Source organism: Anomaloglossus baeobatrachus, chromosome 2 (genome assembly GCF_048569485.1).
Source record: "Anomaloglossus baeobatrachus isolate aAnoBae1 chromosome 2, aAnoBae1.hap1, whole genome shotgun sequence".
Lineage (NCBI taxonomy): Eukaryota > Metazoa > Chordata > Amphibia > Anura > Aromobatidae > Anomaloglossus > Anomaloglossus baeobatrachus.
Genome location: NC_134354.1, coordinates 99,030,514 through 99,051,592, shown reverse-complemented (window position 1 = coordinate 99,051,592; position 21,079 = coordinate 99,030,514). Strand labels below are relative to the sequence as shown.

The 21,079-nt window shown below is 44.5% G+C and overlaps 1 protein-coding gene across 6 annotated transcripts in view; it reads left to right on the top strand.

Moving 5' to 3' along the window:
* ABR (ABR activator of RhoGEF and GTPase) overlaps nucleotides 1-21,079 on the top strand; it is a 551,973-nt gene that overhangs the window by 330,741 nt on the left and 200,153 nt on the right. For all 6 annotated transcript variants that reach the window (XM_075335215.1, XM_075335218.1, XM_075335216.1 and 3 more), the window contains one exon: nucleotides 12,182-12,367. In XM_075335215.1, coding sequence (XP_075191330.1) covers nucleotides 12,182-12,367 — 186 coding nt within the window. The remainder of the gene's footprint in view (nucleotides 1-12,181; nucleotides 12,368-21,079) is intronic.

Genomic DNA, 21,079 nt, shown 5'->3' with positions numbered 1-21,079 from the left:
CCTCAAATTTTTAATTTTCACAAGGGTCACAGGACAAAATCCACTTTACAATTTGATGTGCACTTTCTCCTGAGAACACAGATACCCCACATGTTGTGGAAAAATACTGTTGTTTTTGCACGGCAGGGCTCGGAAGGGAAGGAGCGCCATATTGGAGTTCAGATTTAGTTGGAATGGTTTAGGGGTGCCATGTCACATTGGCAGAGTCTCAACATGCCAGAAAAGCAGACCCCCACAAGTGACCCCATTTTGCAAACCACACTCCTCAATGAACTCATCTAGGGGTGCAGTGAGCATATTGACACCACAGGTATGTCACTGAATTTTACACCATTGGGTGGTGAAGAAACGATAATTACATTTTTTTTTTCACTAAAATGTTATTTTAGCCCCAAATTTTTAATTTTTATAAGGGCTAATTAAAAAAAACAAACAAAACCATGCAGTTGTCATTTTTCCTGAATGTGCCAGTACTCTTCATGTATTTAAGAACTACTTGTGAGGGACAGTGCAAAGCTGAGAAGGCAAGGAGGGCCATATTAGACTTCAGATTTCACTGGAATGATTTGCGGGTGCCATGTCAAATTGGCAGAGCCCCTAAGGAGCTGGAACAGCAGAGATCCCATTTTAAGAGCTGCACTTCTCAATGAATTAATCTAAGGGCACAGTGAGCATATTGACACCATAGAGGTGTCACATTTTATACTATTGGGTGTTGAGGAAAAAATAATTACATTTTTACCACTAAAATCTTGTTTTAACCCCAGGTTTCCAATTTTTACAAGGGGGAATAGATAAAAAAGGCCCCATAATGTGTTACACAATTTCTCCTGAACGTGGACATACCCCACATGTGACTGTACAGTACTGTTTGGATGTCCCACAAAGCTTGGGAGCACCATTTGATTTTTGGAGCTCAGATTTTCCTAAAATAGTTTGCAGCCTTAGTTTGCCTCTAGGTGCTAGAACAGCAGAGACTGTCTGAGGTGACCAAGTTTTGGAAATTACAGTACTACCATCCGAGAATTTATTATTAGGTGTAGTAACAATTTTTTTTCAAGAAAAACACCCATGGAGTAAAATCCAGTGAATGTTGCAGAATTAAAAATGACAAATAAGCCCTTGTGGTGCCCAGTACATTGTAGTGCCTGTACTTTTTGCTTATCTGGTGCTTCAGGAGACATACATCCTGCACATCAAGTAAAAAATATTTTATAGAAAAAAGAATTGTTTTTGCATTGCTATATTCTGAGAGCTATAGCTTTTTTTATTTTCCGCTGACGGATCTGTATGTATACCATTTTTATTTACATGCAACTTTTTGATCGTATTTTAATCCACCTTTTTGTCAATATGATGAAAAAACATAGTTTTGTTTTGGTTTTTTTTAGCGTGTCTTATTTTTTTTTGTTTTACAATGTTCCCTGAATGGCTAAACTATTGTTACAATGGATCAGATCGTTCCAGTTGCGACGATACCAAATATGTGTACTTTATTGTTTGTTTTACATAAATATATGTATTTATTGGTATCATTTTATATTTTTTACCCTTTATTTTGTGATTTTTTTTTTAATTACTTAGTCTCTCTCTGGGACATTAACTGTTAATAAATTGATTGCCGTTCTAAATCATTGCAATGCACCAGCACTGCAATGAATTATATCTGTCCATTTTACACTGACACCAGCCTCTGATATCAGGCTCCTGGCATGATTATACTGGGTACGTCATATGTTGGGAAGAGGTTAATTGTATATTTTCTCCCTCTAAATCCAGAACTGGCTGCTCCAGTTCCTCTATCCTGCCCTTTTGTTGGCTATTCTCCCTGTATACTAATAAGAGAGGTTTGGATAGCTTGCCCCAGGGTTTTTTGTATGTCTGGTACAATTCTGTTTGCTACTTCGCAGCCAACTTTTAATAGTCCAGAACGGAGGAAGACTCCTTTGTTGTATCATTAGCACACTCCCTGTTGGAAGGAGACATAGCTGGTTGACTGGTTGAGCTGCTGAGGCGCGTTCTGAGCCCGGCACCATGTTCGCTTTCTCCTACAAGCCATTTTGTTGTCCCACTATTGTCTGCTGCGCAGCACATACCGGTCCATAAAAAGATGGGACAATGTTTAATCCCGTTGGGGAGTTGTTCTGAGCTACTTGGTGGTGCTAGTAACCGTTTTTATTTTGGTCAGTTGTGGGAGCTATTCACTGTGCATACATCTCCAGAACCGGAAATCTATTCTAGCGGTTTGATTTATTTTCTCATTACGATGTTTACCGATCGGATTTATTTTACAATTTGATTAGATCGGACTTTTCAGAACGCAACAATGCCAAATATGTGTTTTTTGTTTTTTTAATTAAAATTTAATTTGGTATAAGGGGGGTGATTTTAACTTTTTTATATGTGGCACCCCTGAGGCTTCCGTCACCACAGAGACATTGCACCTCAGCCAGAGGTGTGATGTCCCATCCTGGGTAAGGACAGGAGTAAACGCCGGTTCACAGGCAAATTCACACTACACCCATTGTTAGGCATATTTTGGGACCGGGGATAGTGGGAGCTACCCCGCATGCTGCATGCTGGGGGGCAGGAAGACCCATCTCTTCTCCCATAGGGTGGGGCCTAGCAACAGGGAAAGTGGGAGGAGCCAACAGCAAGAAAGAGCAGATTCAGGAAGGTCAAGTGAGTTGAAGTTGGGAAGGAGAGCTGAGAGGAGTTAGCAAGGAGAAGTTGGAGAGAGAAAGAGAGAGGTTGATACCTCAGAAGCAGTGAAGACTGAGCGTGAAGCTTCCTGGTGAAGACCCTGGGGCCCGGCTAGGCCCAGGTGACTCCACAGCAGTGAACTACAGAAAGGATTCCAGGGCCACTGAAAGGCTTTCAAGCTTGTGGCCTGTTCCACTAAGTCATCGGGTGGAGGGATCAGGCTGCATACAGGGACGGTCCCTAGAAACCAAGGAAAGAGAGACATTTCCAAAGTGAACACCGAGGCCCAGGGTGGTTGCAAGCGCCCCGGGCCAAAACCCACTGTATAACCCCTGGGATGGAGGCAAAGTTCCATCCAGGCAAGCCCTCTTGTCCAGAGCCTATAGTGGCGGCCAAGACAGGTTTATCCAGGGAGGTCAAGGCTTTGAAGACAGCCGAGGGAAGAGACACAACAAAAGGATGCACCGGCATTTACTCCCAGATCTACCCGGGATCGGCGGAGGTCCCTGACAGGGGACTCCAGCACACCAGTGGGCGACCAGTTCGCGACTGCCATGAACCAGTGAGTAAAACCTTGAAACTGAACCATCTGGAGTTGCGTCCATTATTTCGCCTGCACTGCACCATCTACAACACCACCATAGACCTTAACAAGCACCAACGGTTGCCCCAGGGTACCGCTCCACCTGTGGGGAGCAGAACCATCCCAGCTGCTAGTCCATCAGCCTCGGAGGTCCCATCCAGCAGCGGCGGCTCCATAGCTGCAATCCACAGGTGGCGTCACGAATAACCTACAAGCTTTATTATTGATTACCATCCCCACCACTGCCACCACTGCCATATTAGTTGACCCCGCCAGGGTCACGGAGTTGGGCCCCGCCACAACTACCTACCCCCGGACTAGTCCGGCCCGGCACCGGGTGTCCCAAAGCCCTGGGTTGGGCGAGTCATATATTTTTTCATATTTTTAAAAAAAACTTTTTTTTTCTACTTTTTTTATTGTATTTAATACTCTCCCTAGAGGGCTTGAACCTACAGTGGTTGGATCACTTGTTCTATTCACAGCAGTGAATCAGGATTGCTGTGTATAGAAGAAATCACAGTCTCCTATGAACGCCGGCCATGGGCTGGTTTTCACAGGAGTACTATATGAAAAAAACTCCGGCACTCAGAAGAATTTGATTAGTCTCAAAACATTTTTTTATATATATATTTTTATTTCAAGATGACAGTCCATATAACAACGTTTTCGGCAGAAGTCTTCTTCAATGACTAGGTAAACAGGATGAAGCTGGTTAAACCAACCACTGTGGGACTGTTATAATTCGGTAGGCCAATACCTACCGTATTTTTCGGACTATAAGACGCACCGGACTATAAGACGCACCCTGGTTTTAGAGGAGGAAAATAGGAAAATAAAACTTTAAGCAAAAAAATGTGGTCATGACACACTGTTATGGGGCGAGGATCTGCTGCTGACACTGTTATGGGGGTAATGTCCCCAAATTCTCTACTAAGGTACCCCATCCTGGTAATGATCCTCCTGCCTTGTATATGATCCTGCTATAAACCCCCATCCTGCTTATATACCAGCATCCTGCTCATATTCCCCCATCCTATTCATATACCCCATCCTGTTCATATACCCCCATCCTGTTCATATAGCCCCCATCCATCTTGTTCATATAGCCCCCATCCTGTTCATATACCCCCATCCTGTTCATATACCCCCATCCTGTTCATATACCCCCCATCCTGTTCATATACCCCCCATACTGTTCATATACCCCCCATCCTGTTCATATACCCCCCATCCTGTTCATATACCCCCCATACTGTTCATATACCCCCCATACTGTTCATATACCCCCCATCCGGTTCATATACCCCCCATCCGGTTCATATACCCCCCATCCGGTTCATATACCCCCCATCCTGTTCATATACCCCCCATCCATACTGTTCATATACCCCCATACTGTTCATATACCCCCATCCTGTTCATATACCCCCATCCTGTTCATATACCCCCATCCTGTTCATATACCCCCCATCCATCCTGCTCATATACCCCCATCCTGTTCATATACCCCCATCCTGTTCATATACCCCCCATCCATCCTGTTCATATACTTCCATCCTGTTCATATACCCCCCATCCATCCTGTTCATATACCCCCATCCTGTTCATATACCCCCATCCTGCTCATATACTCCCATCCTGCTATATGCCCCCATCGTGCTCATATACCATCCTGGTATATGGCCTGTATCCTATAGCACAGAGAAAAAAAAACAAACGTTTATACTCACCTTTTCCTCACTCCCTCCAGCACCGATCATCTTCCTCTCTGCGCCGCTGACCTGCATGTGTGGAGCCGTTCCCCTGCAGCACGCGATGTCTTCCTGTCTGTGCCGATCAGCTGATCAGCACAGATCAGCTGACCGGCACAGACAGGAAGACATCGCGTGCTGCGGGGGAACGGCTCCACACACGGGGACGGGTGAGTGTACTGATTCACTGCACCCCGCGCTGATAATGATGTGATGAAGGGGGCAGTGAATACAGCCGCACATGATCACTCCAGGCTGTAATTGCCAGGGGTGATCATGTGGACCGGCTCTTTACTATGCGCGCGTCCCCACTCGTCCTCCCGCCCACCTGTCAGTGCCGGCTTCTGCGCTGAGAGATGGGCGGGAGGATGGGCGTGCATATGTAATGAGCGGGCCCACGTGGTCACTGCAGGCTGCTATAGTAGCCTGCTCGTGCCCCCGATGACCCGCTCCACCGCAGCACCCTCATTCCCCGCAGCCACAGTCAGACCATAAGACGCACCCCCAACTTTCCCCCAACATTTGGGGGAAAAAAAGTGCGTCTTATGGTCCGAAAAATACGGTATATAGAGATAATTATTAGAAAACCACAATCTGATGGAGAAAGTCAAATAATTGACCGACAGTTGCAATCCAATCCCATAAATGTAAAAATGGGACACAATATGTTTTGATTCATTAGGGATATCTAACAAGAGATTCAGGACTAGTCCCACGAAATACTGTTTCCAATACAGATAAATTAGATCAAAAGGTAATGCAAAGTGACTTAATGCTGTGCAGCGACGGTCAGAGGGAGAGTGTGTGAACTGGCGTCCGTACGCCGGTTTAAATGTGAGAGGGGGCGGGCAGAGTCTGTTGAACCTACAGTGGTTGGATCACTTGCTCTATTCACAGCACTGCATAAAGATTGCTGTATATAGAAGAAATCACAGTCTCCTATAAACGCCAGCCCTGGGCTGTTTTTCTCAGGAGTACTGTGATGCCAGATACGGGTCCTCAGCAGACCCCTGGTTGTCATGACAACACATCGATGTCCCTCCAATTGTGTTGCGGGCGCATCGACGAGTGCTAGGAACAACAAGCATGCATCAAATGCTGCTCCACCAGCAGCTGTTAGAGGCAGATGAAGGCTGAATAATTTAGCCTTCATCTGCATGGAAAGATGCGGGCCCAGCCTGTAATCCTGCATCAAAGGCAGGGAGACGACTTATGTGTATAGCAGGCCATAAGCCATTAAAGAGAATTTGGCACCAGGGTTTTGCCACCTATTCTGAGAGGAGACAAAACCCAAGATAGAAAAAAATTAACATAACGTTTATCCTGGAGTAAGTAAATAATAGTTACTGCACGATATATCCTCATTTTGTTTCTATCTTGGGTTTTGTCTACTAAATTGCCAAAGTGTGAACATGCTCCTACCTGTTCCATGTATACCAACTTATGCTACGGCTTTTTTTGGTTTTGCTATTCTGAGAGCAGCATCATGTAGAGACAGAGACCTTGATTCTAGCGATGTGTCACTTGCGGGGCTGCGCGCTGTAGTTTTAATAAAATCACTATTTTATCAGCAGGAGATTATCACTACAGGACTAGTAAACCTGCTATCGTCTAGTCCTCCGTATTCATGAGGTCTAACCTCTTTCCCACCAACTGATAGCTTTTTGCTTATGTACACAGAAAGTTGCCAATCAGTGGTGGGGGCATAGTTATACAGAGCTCAGGTATCAAAAATTTGGTAGATCTGTAAATATTACTATGATTTTATTAAAACTGCAACGAGCAGCCTGGTTATTGACACCTCGCTGGAATCAGGGTTTCTCTCTACATTATGCTGCTCTCAGATGGAGCTAAAACCTGGTGACAGATTCCCTTTAATGCAGTATTATTCTTAGCAGAGACCCTACCTCTGAGACTTCTGCCTATCCTGATGAGAAAAGAACTGAAATCTTCAAGTATTACAGCTCCACTATTTAAGTGAATAGGACTGTTATATTACCCTGTACTTCGAGGCCACTATGCAAAGAAAATATGTGAAAGTGCAGCATTGCCTAATCAGCGCTGCTGCTCCTCTATGTCATCACTTCCTATTCTGCAAAAACAAAGGTTGTCTCATATAACATCCCTATGTAAACTGTAACCTGACGCTGGCCAAATGATCAATCTGATTGATGCTGGTCCTCTATGAGCAGAGGGTGGGCGCTCAGTACCCTCCTCTGTGATATACTTTTATTTCCTGGTCTGGTATATGTAAAGTCACCACCATAAAACACATTTTGTCAAGTAAGTTATTTTCATGGCTACCTGTGCTCTGATCACATTTGCAATTTAGTGCTCACACAGAATGCATCAAACCATGTCGAAAGCATTGCCCAGAAGTAGCTACCCTATAGGTTAGCAAGACATTCACATTTGTTACTATTGGGACTTCCAATAAATCAGCATGACAGCACATAAACCTGAAAATCAATGGACACCTGTCAAATTGCATACTAGCACTAATTTCAACTGAGCCTTCCCCGCACATGTGGTAGCTTAGATCTTTGAGTGATTCTCCATCGGGATTGGGATCCTGCCTTCATCTTGTCCCAATGTCCGAAGCTGCAAACATGTTGAACCATTGAATGGTCTAGATCTACTAACCCAGGGGTCTCAAACTTGTAGTACAAAACTGTAGTAATGTGCACCATCCTTGTCCACTTGTAGTAATGTGCTCATTCTTATTTCCATCCTGTAGTAATGTGCCCCTCTTTGTTCCCTTGTAGTAATGTGCCCCATCCTTGTCCTCATCCTGTAGTAATGTCCACATCCGGGTCCTCATCCTGTAGTAATGTGCCCCATCCTTGTCCCCATCCTGTAGTACTGTGCCTATCCTTGTTACCATCCTATAGTACTGTGCCCACCCGTGTCACCTTCTTGTAGTAATGTGCCCATCCTGTAGTAATGTGCCCATCCTTGTCCCCATCCTGAAGTAATATGCCCATCCTTGTGCCCATATTTTTCCCCATCCTGTAGTAATGTGCCCATCCTGTGGTAATGTGTCCATCCTTGTGCCCATCCTGTGGTAATGTGTCCATCCTTGTGCCCATCCTGTGGTAATGTGCCCATCCAGAGGTAATGTGTCCATCTTTGTGCCCATCCTGTAGTAATGTACCCATGCAGGTCCTCTTCTTGTAGTAATGTCCCCTTTACTGGACTTCTCCATGTAGCTATGTCCCATCCTGGTCCCCTACTGATGCCATTCTTCACACACGCACGCGCACACACTTACACCCTGCCCTGTGCAGCCTCAGCAGGCAACACACACTCACCAAAATATTCCTCTCACCTGTCCTCCATTCCCTCGTCGTCCTCTTTCCTACTTCATGCAGCCCGTAGACCCGGTAACGATCGCAGCCTCTGTCAGCGCTTCATCTGAAATTGAGATGAACGTTTTGCCGCCGCAGCAGAGAGTCAAGTTCTCTGCACAACTATTCCAATAGCAGCTGCTGGACAATCAGAGGCAAGCAGCTGAGGTCCTATGCGTCTGTTGCTTGCCTCTCTATGGTCGGCGGCTGCCATTGATTTATACAGAGAGAGCTTGTCTCTGCACAGCGACGGCAAAAAGTTCATCTGAAATAAAGCGCTGACGATTGTAGCGGCCCTTGCACCACTTGTGATAGTTACTGGGTCTACGTGCTTGCGGGCCGCAAGAAGCTTGAGGGGCCGTGTGTTTGAGACCCCTGCTTTAGAACATGCTGAAACGTTCCAAAGTCTTGTGTTGTCTGAATTGGACATTACATTTTTTACATTCCCACTTGGACGACTTTCCTGAAAACCTTGGTGCTATTAGCGAAGGGATACCAAGGTAGATGGAACGTGAAGATGATGGGGGACGACTGCTGGAAGCTTCACAGAGAAGATCCACAGCCTTCTATAAGAGAAAAGGAATCAAGGGATACGGAAAATAAGCAAGAATTAATTTCCAATAAAGTTGCTGAATGAATGTTCAATATTAAATGTGTGTGTATATATATATATATATATATATATATATATATATATATATATATATATATATATATGTATGTATGTGTATATATGTATGTATATATGTGTGTATATATATATATATATTATGTGTGTATGTATGTATATATATTCATATATATATATGTGTGTATATATGTATATATATATATATATATATATATATATATATAATTTGATTTATTTATTTTTATTTTTTTTTGCCTACAATAAATACATTTTTTTGTTCATCTTGCTTGCACGGAATTTCACGTGTGTTTTGTGCAAAATGAATACGTGATGGTAAAATGAGATTTGTTTTCTTGTTTTTTTTTTTAAATCCAGACATAAGAAAACATAAGAATCTGTCATTTAAATTAAAAAAAAAAACAATTTGCATACATAAGTAACCACTGGAGACACTTACATTTGATGATTTGTGGTTTTTAGTTTTCCCATTCTCACCCAGTACAATAACCTTCACAGCCCAATCACAGATGACAAGCATACCTTCTAAAAACATTACTTCGGCTGATCGTTCGGTCAACAGCCATTTCGTCCATATCTTTGAAAATCGCACTATTAAAGTATAGAAAATTATATATTGCGTACGGCACAGAGTGAAAAATCTCAGGCTGAAAGCCAGGCTGAGAAAGTGTTTTATTTTAAAATATTTTGGCAGCATCTTACCCTCGACCAACACAAATCATAGCATATATACGAAGATGTGTCCTGTTTAGTAACTAACACGGAGGACAGGTGAGAAGAATGTTTTGATGTTTGTGTGTTGTCCGCAGAGGCTGCACAGGGCTGTGTGTGTGGAATGGTACCAATAGGAAACCATGATGCAACATTACTACAAGAACAGTCCAGCTACAAGAAGAGGACCTGCATGGGCACATCATTACAGGATGGGCACAAGGATGGACACATTACTGCAGAATGGGCACATTACCAGAAGATGAGCACAAGGATGGTGCACATCACTACAAGAAGGGAAACAGGATGGGAACACTACAACAAGATGACTGCCAAAATTACTATATTGTGCTAATTGTAAAACTGTATAACTTACAAAAAGGGGATACAATTCTTCAAAAAATCCACAGTGATTTTTATTTTTTTTTTATCAGCAAAAATGATGTATGTGTGTGTATGTTATAATAAACGAAAAATGTTCAAAAACTGATCCAGAGTTGTATAGAAAAAAAAAATGGTACCAATACAATGTCACTTTGTCCTGAAAAGAGTAGTGCCCCGAAATGATTTTTTTTCTATGTGCGGCCCATATACCCAGCCGAAATTGAGACCCTTGTTCTAAAGGATGGACTTTAAATTTTGGATTTTTGTGGGTACCTAAAAATTTCTTCAAAACTTCTGTAAAAGAACAGCTTTCATTTTTATTTTGAACATTTCATCCTTCATGAGTTTCCAAATATCTGGACCCACATAAATTCCTTCCTTCAGTTTTGCTTTGAAGAGTCCCTGAAACGTGGTACACAGGTACTTAAAAATCCCAACTTTCGGTAGAAGGTTCACAAACTGCTTCATCAGTCCACGCTTAATGTGGTGCGGTGGCAGAGATCTTTAGGGGGATGAAGTAAACTTCTGCATCGGTGTTCTTAGGTCCAGATTGCAAAGATGTTCTCGGTCCCCAGCTTCTTTGGCTCCAGTGATGAGTCCTATCTCATATGTCCTATTCACGCAAAAAGCATGGGTCTTTCTTGTATCCTTCTTGCTGCCCAAGGAGCAAAGCGAGAACTTTCAGATCACTAAATATTGAACACCCTTGATCCTTGTAGTTAAATTTCTTGAGAATAAAGTCTAAATTCTCATCACTTTCCTTCAAGTGCGCAGAATGCCCTACAGACACTGACGCATACTCGCTGCCATTGTGTAGGAGCAGCTTTCAGACTTTTTTTCTATGAATCAATAAAGCGTCTCCACTTTATCACATTATACTGGATGTTACATTTCTCCATCAGCCCAGAAACATCACTGCAATACACTAGAGCACCATCTTGAGAAAAGTATGGAATGAATTCCTTTTCTCTGCTTCTGTACCATGAAAAACAGGTACCAGGAGCGAGCAGGTTCTTATGAACTGTGACTAAAAAAAATATAAATAAATCTGTCTTTACTGCCCATAACAACTAATTGTGTTATGCACAGCTTTCATTTCTTAGGCCGGTTTCACACTTGCGTTGAACGGCTTCCGTTGCTATCCGCCGCCTTGAGGAATTACGGTAACCGTTGCAGGAAACCGTTTTATTCCTCATAGATGTCTATTAGCTACGGATAGCAACGGATGGTCTTGCGTTGCATCTGTCAGTCAACGCTACGTTGCATCCGCCGGGCGGATTGAACGCCGCATGTAGCGTTTCTGCGCTTGGTGTAGTGTCAAAAAAAACGCAACCTGCAGGATTCTGTCGGCGTCCGTTGTTTTTATAATGGACGCCTATGGTGGCTGATTCCGTTAGAATCCGTCATTTGACAGATTCTGTTAACGCCACAGTCTTTACACAACTGCGCATGCCCAGATGTGTAAAGTCAAGAAAAAAAAAAACAGATTGCGTTATTTTGTACGATCCATAGCATCCATTGTGCCACTGTATACAACGCATCCGGTGCATCCGTCACACAACGCAATGCAACGGATGCCGTTCAACGCAAGTGTGAAACCGGCCTTATACTGCTTAGGTAAAATGAAAGATAAGCTGTGATTGGACGCTATGAACACTACACGGCGTCCATTAATCTCTAACTAGTCTAATGACACCAAAATCATCCCCACCAAATGTTGCGCAAAGGGGCCAAAGTATGGTGCAAGAAAAGCCGATGGAGTCAGTGTATGTGGAAAAGAACGTGATGCAATTTTTTTTATATTTTTACTTAGTTCAGCGATCAAAAGTATATAATTACCGCTTACTTTTCAAACAATTTTACCCATACAGATCTGTGGTATCAGGGATTTTTTATTCATAGGCTCATATCTTGTGAGCAGGGCACGCACTCCTCTATGTATTTCTTGAGTTATTCCGTGAGGTCTGATATTGTCTGTGTATGTCCGCTCTGAAATGTTAAGTGCTGTGGAATATGTTGGCGCTTTATAAATAAAAATTATTTTGTTTTACAGCCAATGAAGCCACTGAAAGCCACTGCCACCACCTCACAGCCAGTGCTAACCATGCAGCAAATAGACGCCATATTTTACAAGGTCCAGGATATCTATGAGATCCACAAAGACTTCTATGACAACCTCTGCCCCTGCGTCCAAGAATGGGATGACAAAACGACTGTTGGACATCTATTCCAAAAACTGGTAAGACAAAAAGAAAATAAATCCTTCCACTGGGCAAAGAACCCCAACGGGAGATAGTATCCCTCATATCACCCTTATTTCTCATACAATGTTACAGGATCACATCTGTTATCTGTTCTCACCTCATATCTTCACTACATTTGAATGTTTTGTATATTTCCACCTAGTAGTGGGTAATTAAACTGTATTCGCTGATCCTCCTGCTTCTTTTCCAACCTTAAGGGTACCTTCACACTTAGCGATGCAGCAGCGATCCGACCAGCGATCTGACCTGGTCAGGATCGCTGCTGCATCGCTACATGGTCGCTGGTGAGCTGTCAAACAGGCAGATCTCACCAGCGACCAGTGAACAGCCCCCAGCCAGCAGCGACGTGCAAGCGACGCTGCGCTTGCACGGAGCTGCCGTCTGCAAGCTGCGGAGACTGGTAACTAAGGTAAACATCGGGTATGGTTACCCGATGTTTACATTAGTTACCAGCGCACAGCTGTGTGTGCAGGGAGCAGGGAGCCGCGCACACTGAGCGCTGGCTCCTTGCTCTCCTACCATAGCTACAGTACACATCGGGTTAATTAACCCGATGTGTAATGCAGCTACATGTGCAGAGAGCAGGGAGCCGCGCACACTGCTTAGCGCTGACTCCTTGCTCTCCTAGCTGCTGTACACATCGGGTTAATTAACCCGATGTGTACAGCAGCTACATGTGCAGAGAGCCGGAGCCGGCAGCACAGGCAGCGTGAGAGCTGCAGAGGCTCGTAACTAAGGTAAATATCGGGTAACCACCTTGGTTACCCGATGTTTATCTTGGATACAGCTTACCTCAGCTGTCAGATGCCGGCTCCTGCTCCCTGCTCGCTTCATTTGTCGCTCTCTCGCTGTCACACACAGCGATCTGTGTGTCACAGCGGGGAGAGCGGCTTTGAAGAAAACGAACCAGGGCTGTGTGTAACGAGCAGCGATCTCGCAGCAGGGGCCAGATCGCTGCTCAGTGTCACACACAGCGAGATCGCTAATGAGGTCACTGCTGCGTCACAAAAAGCGTGACTCAGCAGCGATCTCGGCAGCGAGCTCGCTGTGTGTGAAGCACCCCTTACTCTTAAAGCACCACACCAGCCTTTTTATTTTTCACTGCTGGAGAGGTACTTTAAATCTAAGTCCCCAGCCCCCTGTCATATACTCTACACCCTACAGTGTTGTCATCTTTTTCCGGCATTGCTCCGGGTCCGCATCGCCATCTTGTGGTTACATCACATTCTTACCAATACAAGTCTATGAGAGCCAGAACGAGGCTCTCATAGACTTGTATTGAGTTATGACCTCTGACGCCTCCATGAAACACTGGGGCTGCCAGAAGGTCACAAATCGCTAGAGACTGACAGGAGCAATGTTGGAAACAGAGGAAGACAGTGGCAGGTGAGTATAAGACAGGGGGCAGGGGACTTCATTTTACTGCTAGAGTAATGCTGTAAATCTAATTAAAAAAAAAACAAACAAACAAAAACCGCCGAAGAGGTGCTTTTTGGGATTTTATAAAAGTTTTCCAAGAGTGGTGAATGGTATAAAAACAATACTAGCCCCTTATATCCTCTGCAGCATTATTGGTCCCTGCTAGTCCTATAGTGATAACATCCATCCATTAATCACATGACCACTGAAGCCAATAAAAGGCTTTAGTAGTCATGTGTTGTAAATGCAAGACTCACCTCTGGGTAAAGTGATGATCGGAAAGAGATTGCTGCAGAACAGGTGGGGAAAAAGCATGGTCTTGCTGTGCTCCTCCCCCACCACAACTTAGAATTGCTTTTGAAATACATAGCAGTCTAATTTGTCCAGTAAATGTCCTGATGATCATGCCTTGTCACTTGCCATGCAATATTTTTAAATAGGTAGCATTGATCAGAATTCTACCAGCACTATAGGAGCTGGAACCTCATTTCTCTAACTTCCCAGAATGCATTGTTCCCCGCCATCGTTCAATGACTTGAAAGCACTGAACAGAAATCGCCCTCTCGGTTATCCCTGTATGCAGGTTGACAATGGCAAAGCGGTGAACATGGATGTGGTATTGTGGCTTTATTTTTAGTAGGAGATGTCCTCTTTCTGACTGGTAACATTTTGAGCAGAATAAGAAAACTTTGCGTATAAATAAATGAAGCTGGATGCAAATCTCTTGTATAGGCCATAACTAATCCTGTATCATTTCATAGTCTTCCCCATACATGAGACCTTTGCTTCATAGTGTGAAAATTGTTTTTTTTTTTGTAAGACCTTACAAAAATAGGTCTCATTGATTACTTTGTGACATACCGTACATAAACAATACGTGACGTTTAGCCTCTGGTGGTGGAACAGATAGAGAATTTGTAGCTATCAGGCATTTTCATCTTTCTCACACTTCGTCCTCGAGTATTGATGTTATGTCTATGTTTTCTGTATTCATCATGTTGTAGTCACAATGGCCAATATGTCATTGATTAAAGGGATTTTCTAGATGTGAAATATTGATGAACTATTTTTAGTGGCGCCTGATGATGTTTGTTCTTTTGAGGATTCCACCCCTAATTCCCTTACTGAACGACATAATAAAGGGTCAGTCATAGAGTTGATCGAATCTGCCAAAATCCTGGACCGGCAAATCACTGGCGGATTGAAAAAATAATCCGGATCTGCTCTGGATTCCGGTGCCCATATAAGTCTATGGGGACCAGAATCCGGAGATTAAAAACGGTGGTGGAAGGGATATGGGGGTAGGAGCGAGCGCGGTGTACTCACACGAGGTTGTGTCATGACGGTATACTACTTCCAGGTCACACTTTTCCCTTCCGGAGTCGACAATTCAATATTCATTGTTTTGCCCGCCCACCGGCGCGTGTAATTGGTTGCAGTTAGATACGCCCCCACCCTGAGTGTCAGCGTGTCAGCTGACTGCAACCAATCACAGGCAGCAGGACGGCCGGTGGGCGGGGAAAGCAGTGCAAGTGTCTGCGGGTCAGTATGGTGAACGTGCATGTGCAGAAGTGTGCGCGGCTGTGTCGGTGATGTGCTGTTAGACTCGAGCAAGTCTGATATGACATCAGCCGGCACAGCCTGCGCTCTCTGAACATGAGCAAGCATGTTCCTAGAAACACATGCACTCTCCTGTCAGAAGTGTGCGCAGCTGTGCTTTGATGTCAGACTCGCGGGAGTCCCTCGCATGTGTGACTCCAGCCTAAGAGAAATCACATGCGACTTTTTTTATTATTATTATTTAAATAATTAAAAAAAAAAAAAAAAACTACGTACGGTTCCCCCCAAATTTTGATACTCATCCATGATAAAGGCGGCTGGGGGCTGGTATTGTCAGCCTGCATCCGCACAGTATTGCCGCATCTATTAGTTGTGACAATCCCGGTGCAATTTCAGCTCTTCTCGATTGCCCTGGTGCGGTGGGAATCGGGGTAATAGTAAGGGTTAATAACAGCGCACAGCTGCTACTAAGCTCTAGGTTAATGATGGCACAGGAGTCTGAGACACCCCCATTATTAACCTGTACATGAAAGTAAATAAGAACAAACAGAGAAAAATCCTTTATTAATAAAAACACACACCTTCCTTCACCATTTCATTAACCCCCAACACCCTGCAGGTCCGGCGCAATCCACACGAGGTCCCACGCCACTTCAGCTCTGCTACATAACACAGCCAGCAGCCATAGAGCACAACCGCGGGCTGTGCAGACAATGACTGAGCCGCGATGACTGCATGGCAGGCAGATACTGTCACAGGCTGGGGGTGCATCTGCTTGCAACCAATCACAGACGAGAGGACGGCTGGTGGGCGGGGAACACACGGAAAGCTGTGTGTATAGGATGCACAATACAGGAAGTGAATGCGCGACCCGGAAGCAGTGTGCCGCCATGACACCGAGTCTCGGTAAGTATGAAACGCTGTTTTATTTCTGTTTTTCTTTATTTTTCAATTATTTTCACCAGTGCCGGATCCGGATCCGGCACCCGGAAATCTTTGAAACTGCGCGGATCTGGAGTTTTACAATACGAATCCGCTCAGCCCTAGTAAGGGATGCTCTGATGGTTATTCAAGTTAATGTGATTGAGGTCCAGTACTAGGTACAGCTGCACATAGAAGCCACAGTGTCTGAGTATTCCTAGAAGGGGCTCATTTATTTAGCTGATTAGCAGGAAGCCTGAGTTGTGACCCCCACCGATAAATCCATTGTGATTTAACGTAAGGGCTCGTTCAGACATCTTTGCACATCGGTCCGATCTCTGACTGTAATGCATGGACTGGCTGCAGCTGTTCAGACCGGTGCATGACATATTCATATATTTACATGATGTTGTGATGCTCCTGTCAGGAAAGTCGCAGTCAATCCATGCATTGCAGTCTGAGATTGGACCAATGTGCAAAGACGTCTGAATGAGTCCCAACAATGCTGCTTGACAATCCAAAGACCAATTTCTTGATGAACATCACTGTACATTTAAATGACGGTGTAATTTTCTGCTGACAGTGATCCTGTAGTGACTTGTAGTGACTGCACAGGCAATTGTTTGATTGTGATCTGTGGCAAAATGTTAGGTGTCATTCCGGTCCCGAGGTGTCCTCTTGTGACCACAAGTTTTCAGTACAGACCTATACTGAGTTGTGACCTCTGGCTGCTCCATGAAACAGGAAAATAGACAGTTGGATCAGGTTGGCTAATAAAAATCTTCAGTCTGTTTCATAAATATTTCATAAAATTCACCATGATGGCAGTATGTGAACACTCAACGCGTTTCTGACGTTGCTGCCCTTAAGTAATTAAGGGCAGCAACGCCAAAAATTCGTTGTGTTCAGATACTGCCTTCATGGTGAACTTTTTTTTTTTTAAGTAATTGATTCAACTTTCTTTTTTCCTGGATTTTCCAGCATGGGTCAGTGACTTTTCTGGAGCGGTACCAACAATATTATCACGGTCGTGGGAGTATATGCAAAAGGAAAAATTTACACCTCAACCAGATTACCTGCTCTGCTGCTGCTGACACTACTGACTTAAAGGACCCTGTTCCCGCCTACCCTGGCAGAGAGCAAAGTTCGCACAAAATTAAAAGGGGCTTTACACGCAACGACATCGCTAACGAGATGTCGTTGGGGTCATGGAATTCGTGACGCACATCCGGCCTCGTTAGCGACGTCGTTGCGTGTGACACGTACGAGCGACCGCTAATGATCAAAAATACTCACCTAATCGTTGATCGTTGACACGTCGTTCAAATCCCAAATATCGTAGCTGTTGCAGGACGCAGGTTGTTCTTCTTTCTGAGGCAGCACACATCGCTACGTGTGACACCCCAGGAATGACGAACAACACCGTACCTGCGTCCTCCGGCAACGAGGTGGGCGTGACTTTCCTGCGGCTGCTCTCCGCCCCTCCGCTTCAATTGGACGCCTGCCGTGGGACGCCGCACGAACCACCCCCTTATAAAAGAGGCGGTTCGCCGGCCACAGTGATGTCGTTAGGAAGGTAAGTATGTATGACGGAGACTAACGATATTGTGCACCACGGGCAGCGATTTGCCCATGACGTATAAACGACAAGGGCGGGTGCTTTCACGAGCGACATCACTAGCGATGTCGCTGTGTGTAAAGCAGCCTTTACGCCTTCTCTAAAATACGGTCTTTTTGACGTCCAACTCGTAATTTTCCCCAACTCTATAATACGCAAAACCTTGACAAAGGCCAACTCTGGCCGAAACGTTGGCTTTGCTTTAAATCTGGTTGAGGTGTAAATTTTTACTTTTGCAGATATTCTATATAATAAAACACGTTTTGCATCATGACAGACTCTTGTCCTATTGAGTGCTAGGGATTTATTTATATGGCCGTGGGATTATACACGGCGAGGTATCTTTTCTTTTCCTCATGTTTGCATATCTGCACCAAATCTGCATCGTGTGCACATAGCCTTACAGTGCTATCAAAGGGGATGGATTTAGGCTAGGTTCACACACTGCGTTTTTTTGACGCTGCGTTTTTGTGCGTTTCTTGCGGCAAAAACCGCACAAAAACGCACCCGCGGCAAAAAACGCATGCGTTTTGCCGCGATTTGGTGCGTTGTTTTGCTGCGTTTTTGCTCACTGCGTCTTTATGCGTTTTTTATCAGTGAACAAAAAAAAGGTCTGATGTCATTTCCTCCTTCAATGTGTTCTTCATTCTCCACTAGTGTATGCAGAAGAGCAGACAGCGGCAGAACTACAAGGCTCAGCATGCTCCATCCAATAGTGTATGCAGGAGAGCAGACAGCAGCTGCAGAACTACAAGGCTCAGCATCCTCCATCCAATAGTGTATGCAGGAGAGCAGACAGCAGCTGTCGAACTACAAGGCTCAGCATCCTCCATCCAATAGTGTATGCAGGAGAGCAGACAGCAGCTGTCGAACTACAAGGCTCAGCATCCACCTTCCAGGACTGTATGCAGGATTTCTTTGCCCCCCCCCCAAACAAAAAAAATGACGTGGGCTTCGCCATATTTTTGTATGCTAGCCGGGTACAGCAGGCAGGTACGGGCTGCCCCCAACCCCCAGCTGCCTATTTGTACCCGGCTGGGAACCAAAAATATAGGGAAGCCCTTTTTTTTTTAATTATTTCATAAATTTCATGAAATAATTTTTAAAAAAAAAATGACGTGAGCTTCGCCCAATTTTTGAGTCCAGCCGGGTACAACTAGGCAGCTGGGGATTGGAATCCACAGTGCAGGGTGCCCATGCTTTCTGGGCACCCCCGCTGTGAATTGCAGTCCCGCAGCCACCCCAGAAAATGGCGTAATGGGTAATAATGGGGTTAGGGCTAGCTGTATAGCTGGCCCTAAGCCCGAAATTCATGGTGTCACGCCAGTATTAGACATGACCACCATGAATTTCTAGTAAAGATAAAAAAAAAACACAACACACAGAAAAATATTTTTATTAGAAATAAAACACAACACAATTAGTGACTCCATCTTTATTGAAATAAAGAACCCCCCTCCGCAGTAATCCTGGGTCAAGGGTCCCGCACCGTCCAATCCGGATACAATATCATCTGATCGGTTTGCTGGAAGGAAAAGCGATCAGATGATGTGTCAGGATCAAGTGCCTCAATCACATCACACATCAGCTGATTGTATAAACTGCTTTTATACAATCAGCAGATGCATCGGTGCAAAAAAAAAAATACTCACTTATGTGCTGATTACCGGCAGCTCCTGCAGCGGAGTCTGATCCCGTCCGATCGCTGCAGAAGCTGCCGGTAATCAGGGATGAAGTCTCCTGACGCATCCGCTGATAGGTGAAGCCGGCCGGCCGCTGGCGTCAGCCCGAGACTTACGATCACCTGATGCGTCAGGTGACTGCATCAGGTGATCCATCGCCAGGTCCTGCATCTATCGTACTGCCCGGGGAGACTGCACACACCCGGAGCGGCGATACCGTGAGAGGAGATGGGAGCGGGCATGGCACCGGGAGGCTGCAGACAGGTGAGTATAACTTTTTTTTTTTTTTTTTTCTACTGTTCACTTTTGTTTTCGCAGCCGCTTCCACCTCCCGCCCAGACATGGCGCCGCACGGCAGCATACATAGGACGGGAGGTGGACGCAGCGGTGACGGTGCCGGGAGGATTCACGCTTCTGTGTTTACTGACAGAAGGAATCCTCTTCCTGTACACGTCACTTTACTACCCACCTCCTGCGTTTATAGCTGCGTTTTTGGTCTTAGAAACGCACCAAAACGCACCAAAACGCAGCTATTTGCGTTTCTCATTGCGTCTTTCAACATCCCATTGCACTCAATGGATGAAAAGCGCAGTGAAAAACGCAGGAATAATTGACATGCTGCGTTTTTGTGGCACCACAAAAACGCAGCTGAAAAAAACGCTGTGTGCAGACAGCAAAAATGAAAACTCATAGACTTTGCTGGGGAAGCAAAGTCATGCAGTTTTCTGAGCAAAAACGCACCCGAAAACTGCGCAAAAACGCCGCGAAAAACGCACTGTGTGAACTTACCCTTATAGTGATCTCCTGCCCCTGTGCTTGTTATCTACTCAGTGTAATCTGACATGTGGTGCGCGCTGCAAATCCGCTGCATGTCATTTCTGTTGCGGGTACACTGAGTTTTATGTGCTGATTTTCCTCCCAGAATTGCATTAGAAGTGGAAAATGTGCACGTAAAAAACACTTAGACGTTTTTAGTTCATTTCTGCAGTGGAAAAGAATGAAAAAACAAATGTACCGTAATCCAGAAAAACTATCAATAAAGTTTTGTCAAACCCAAATACCAGCAAGTATCAAAAGCAATGTAGCTTTATTTAAAACATTACACAACTTGAGACAAAAAATGCAATGATAAAAGCGGTTGTAAGAAAACACAATGAAAAAAAATGCAAGGAACCTAATTTACCTCAGGCCATGTGCACACATTGAGTATTTGGTGAGATTTTTACCTCAGTATTTGTAGCCAAAACCAGGAGTGGGTAAAAAATTGCAGAAGTGGTGCCCGTATTTCTATTATACTTTACTTTGCCTTTTGGCTACAAATACTGAGGTAAATAACTTACCAAATACTCAGCGTATGTACGTAGATCAATACAATAGGTATAGAAATTCTGTAGAAATTCTAAAACATCATCCTGGGACTGTAGGCATAGAGGGAACCTGTCGGGTCCTATATGCACCCAGAACCACGAGCAGTTCTGGATGCATAT